This window comes from Oratosquilla oratoria, chromosome 31, assembly GCF_046742065.1.
Source record: "Oratosquilla oratoria isolate Oo_2021 chromosome 31, ASM4674206v1, whole genome shotgun sequence".
Lineage (NCBI taxonomy): Eukaryota > Metazoa > Arthropoda > Malacostraca > Stomatopoda > Squillidae > Oratosquilla > Oratosquilla oratoria.
This window is the reverse complement of record NC_134807.1, coordinates 22,176,451-22,181,450: the sequence shown is the minus strand read 5'-3', so window position 1 is coordinate 22,181,450 and position 5,000 is coordinate 22,176,451. Positions and strand designations below refer to the sequence as shown.

Sequence of the window (5,000 nt, the reverse complement as noted above, 5' to 3'; positions counted from 1 at the left end):
ATTTTAAAAAAAGTTTAAGTTGGAAATAAAGCACAGAGATCCGCTAGTCTTGAGTACACAGAAAATGGAATCTATCTTATTAATCTACGGTAATTATAACATAACATTAAGGTCTTCTTTTAACACTTATGCTTTTAAACATCGATTTCTATGAGATTTGAAGAACGAAGTAAGGTACTAGAGCCTAACATGCCTTGTCTTACAGGCTGCCAAGAACAACGATAATTAATCTCGGTTTCAGGATTTTTGGAAGTAAATCGATAAAGATCATTGAAGACAACAAAACAAAGTTGATAATTTCTACCGCAAGAGCCCTGCTAATTATGGTTACGTCATTTTAATCTGATGACGTGATTTTAATGTCAATAAATCTGCACTTTCCTTGCGGAGTTTCCGTATGTCACAAAACGGCTTGGGAACTATTTCAAGTAATGATTTTTCTTTTTTAAGTTAAGTATTTTATTATAAAGAACCCATGTGAGGACGAAACGTTTGTTATTACTTTATCAAGTACGCTAACAAGCGAAACGTCTTGTAATCACATCTTTAGAGACGGCGCTAATGAGGCTATCGTTAACGATGTAACCTCGAATGATTCCCTACGATTTAATGTCACACAGGAACAACATTGAAATGAGACAGCAGCATTATATATATATACACACATATGTATACTTACATGTATGTTTATATACATATATGTTTATCTACATACATGTATACATACATACATATATATATATATATATATATATACACATATACATACTTCTATGTATACATATATATGGATATATACACATATATAGCCACCAGGAAAGATATTAAAACTAACGAATCAGAGTATTTTTGTATATTTACATCTTCAGTGCTAGTTCAGAGATGAAAATTCTTCTTTGTACTAGCACTGAAGATATAAATACATGAAAGTGCTCTGCTTCGTTAGTCTATCTTTCCTGGTGGTTATTCCTGTATATGTTCATATATATATATATATATATATATATATATATATATATATATATATACATATATATATATATATATATATATATATATATATATATGGTTTATATATTTCTAAAGTTCCCAATTATTAGCCAATTATTAGACAATATTGATTTGTTTTCGAATAAACAGATTCATGTTTTACTCATGATGGATGTATGGCATGTGAAATGGATGGCTATTAATTTTGAATCGTCACTCTTTTAGCAGAGGGCTCTTGCTTGACACTCCTTGTTTTACGACATGAAGTAACAGAGAACATATGAAAGAAAGGGTTCTGTGGCAAGGCAAACAAAATAGCCTGTATGACTGGCAATACACGCGTTCCACACACGTCCCCTTTCCCTAACCAACACGTAATAACAGATACATACAGTGACTAAGCTCATCTACAACAACGTGTTTTCTCTAACATCAGCCAACAGAAAATGGCATTAAGACTACATGACTCTTTACTACTTGGGACCCGAAAGTGGTCATTAGATTGAGTTAGCTACAGTTAAATAATAAACAACACATGGTAGACAAGCTTGACGATGTAAAATATACAACGCTTATGTTTAAGAACACATACATATGATGAAACCAGCTTAAGCTATTGCTACAATTTGGAAAATAATGACTACGACTTTCTAATGGTAGCTTAAAGCCCACCACTCGAAAACTACAACGGTTCAAGACTCACGAACAGCAAGGGAGGTCTTCCTGGGATGTACACTTACCTCCATGATCGCTTGCTCTACTTTGACGTCCTGCGTGGGCAGCCGCTTGCTCGATGATGTCATTCAGAACCATGACGTCTGTCAGAGAGAAAACGACGTCGTTGTTAGATACATGGCCTCCAGGTTGCTTGGCTGATTGAATATTATCTGGTGTAGTAGTTACCAGGATCATGGACGCCGAACTTCGTAGGGAGACATGGAACTAACTAATAGGAAGAATGTGTCGATGCCAAGATCCAGGTATAACAGGAATGGAGCATCTTGTAAATACCTAGGACCATTCATGGGTCGTAAAAAAAAGATGACTTTGAAAGATATACTGCTTTTTTTTGGGGGGGGGGATTCGAACATTGAACTTATCATTAACGTAAATTTTATGAGTTATCATTATGATACAGTTATTAACACATCAGTTTATATTACTATAGAAACATACTCCAAGGACCTTGATTTATTAAACTTCGATTCAAGCCTGCGCTTTCCATGGCGGTTCTTGTGACTAAATTCCTCCGCGGATCTTCAACGGTTTTAACGGTTCGCTGGCCTAACGGTTCCCACCCCTGACGTACAAGGTCTATGCAGCCTTGACCCTCATCACATACCTCTGAATCCGTGGTTTGAACATGGCAAGACCCAAAGCTAGAGTTTCCTGTAACAGCCCACCCTTATGTAAAACCGCCTGTTCTTTGGCAACAATGATTAAAGTGAGCACTTGGTTAAGCTAGGCTTTAAACAGTTACTATCCCAGAGGTCCATTTTTTCTCCCACTATCTAAAGCAGCCAATTTCTTTTTTCTAACATGACATAGATTTGGAAGGTTAAACTTGGTGTCCTTAAAAATCAAAGGTTTGGTTTGCACTTACCTCTCATATCGACTTTGGTGTGAATGGGGTCTATGAATGGGTTGGTGTCTGGGTTCTTCAGTTTTAGGGTCATGACATCGTCTGGCTCCATCATGGGATCCTGCAAAGTCGTTCAAGTCAGACATGATCAGTAATTGTAGGGAAGGAGAGGGTAACGAGGGGAGGGGGAGAGGCGAGGATCTAAGGATTACAGGATGGAGAGGACGCGGGAACAGAGATGGGACGCAGGTCGGATGTGGGGAAGGATCTTGTTCCCAAAGTCTAGCACTTTACGTACTCCTATCCTAGGATCGCTTTTCCTCTGCCTTGAAGCGATGCCACCATTTTCCAAAAGGCTACAACAGAAATACTATGTTATGTTAGCCATTGTTCGACTGTGAACTGGTCAAGTTGTTCTGAAATGAGACGAGAAGATTCACTGGGAGAGATAACGGGGAGTTAGTCCTCCATGAATCATTGTTCCCCTAGCGGGTTTTGACCTCATTAGTTTTCCATTGTTTCAAAGATTCGGACCAAAACTCGTAATATCTAATCCTCCTTATGGTTGGAACTGGTATCATGATGCGACACCATAACAAGGGTATGGTGTAGCTAGGGACCATCTCAGGTGGCATTGGGATTATTTGATTTCGGAACTGATTTCACGCTGGTGGGGGGGGGGTTGATTTCAAGATTCATGGTCAGGATCCTTCGTTTGGTGATTCTGTGTCTCCTCTCAATATCTCCAGGCACTGGGGTAGGAGATCAGAAGTACTTTTATAACACTTCTGATGGGGCATTTCTCTGGTAAAGGTAATGAAGTGATATTCCGGGGATATCATTTCCTTCAAGAAGGAAAATGACATCATAGAAACGTTATATGATGACGGTCTTGTCTTGTTAGGGTCTGAGAATGGTGGGTAACCTTTTGACACTGCAAAGGATCTACTGAACGACTCTGAATTTTCTGGTAGGGACAAGCAGCAGAGGGACTTGGAAAATGCCCAGAAATACTTGGTAATGGGGTTGAATATTGTTAGGGTTCTGATGACCGTTCGTCTCAGCAGAGGAAATGTTGGACCCAGGATTGGATTAGTTAAGTCTTGACTTTGGGAGGTACTCGGCTTGGTTGATTTGACGCTTTAAGCTTTGCACGAAGCCAATGATCACATCTGATCAAACTAGAAAAGGCATAGAAACATTTGATTAATCTTCTATATAAAAGATAGTAAAATGTAGCTGAAGTGCACATATATGATATGTACAATTCAATGTAAAAGTTCAGGCAAATATGTGGTATAAGACAATAAAACTTCGTGTCATTCTTGCACACATAAAACAACGAAGGAGAATTTTTTTAGATATGCACAGATCTGACAAGCAATTTATACAGCAGCTGGTGGCCAAATTTTATAATAGTTCTAAGGAGAGATGGAATAAGTGATATGTGAACTCTGGTACACCAGGAGACTCTGTTAAGAAGAGCATCTGATACATTTTACAATCGAAGGCCAAATGGAATGATATTCACAAAACTCTATCATTTCTCATAATCATATTCTAAGCTGCACTCGATTTTGCTTTTTTTTTTTAGAAAGAATATTCTTAATTCATGGCCTCTTTGATATTCAATCACTCGAAATTTTCAAGGTTAATCAAATCCTAGAAAAAAAATGACAATCGTTTTTGGTTTCGATTTAAAGGTTTGGAATCTTTTATGTCGTCGGTTCCAGAGTTCAACGAACACGAAGACAGGCTGACGGAAGAGAGATGGCATTGGATACTCTTTTAGTAAACACGAGAGCTTTAAAAGACAGAGAAGAAAGAACTTGGTGCTAATATAGAATATTTCTTGCTGGCATAGTAGGCAATTTTTTTCACCATTATTTGGTTGAGATTATCAACTCCTTTTTTATTTACAAGCCGAATTCCTGCCTTCATTCCTACCGAGTTTTTGCATCTGTAACTTCTTTTGTTTTATTGCGATAGAGTTCCTCAGAACCTCCTCTGCACTGAATTATGAACATGATGAAGCCGAAATTGTAAAATAAAAGATCAAGAAAACGATAATACTTATCCTGTGTTTCGAAACACTCCTTTCACCAACGAAGACGCTGGTATCATAGACATAAATAACACAACATCACAGCTATGGTTATTTCTCTTTATTTAAATCTAAAATCCTTTCCAAGAAAATGATAAAGCTATTGCTTCCATAGTTGTCTTACCGTTGAAAAAAATAAATAAATAAATAAATAAAACATTGTGTGCGCAAGTGTAGAAAAAAAAAAAAAATCCGCGTTCTCAGACTTTAAATTTTTTCGAAATTTTCCTTTCGAAGAGAATATGCATTTAAACGTAAGCTCTCTATTATAACTATACATAAAGAAGTAAAATGAGGCGCAGCTTCATATAACGATGACTACAA

General features: G+C 37.2%; 1 protein-coding gene across 11 annotated transcripts in view; it reads right to left on the bottom strand.

Moving 5' to 3' along the window:
- Window positions 1-5,000, bottom strand: part of para (sodium voltage-gated channel paralytic) — a 639,183-nt gene that overhangs the window by 68,716 nt on the left and 565,467 nt on the right. For all 11 annotated transcript variants that reach the window (XM_076213401.1, XM_076213402.1, XM_076213403.1 and 8 more), the window contains 2 exons: window positions 2,594-2,693; window positions 1,731-1,808 (listed from right to left, as the gene is read on the bottom strand). In XM_076213401.1, the coding sequence (XP_076069516.1) occupies window positions 1,731-1,808; window positions 2,594-2,693 (178 nt within the window). The remainder of the gene's footprint in view (window positions 1-1,730; window positions 1,809-2,593; window positions 2,694-5,000) is intronic.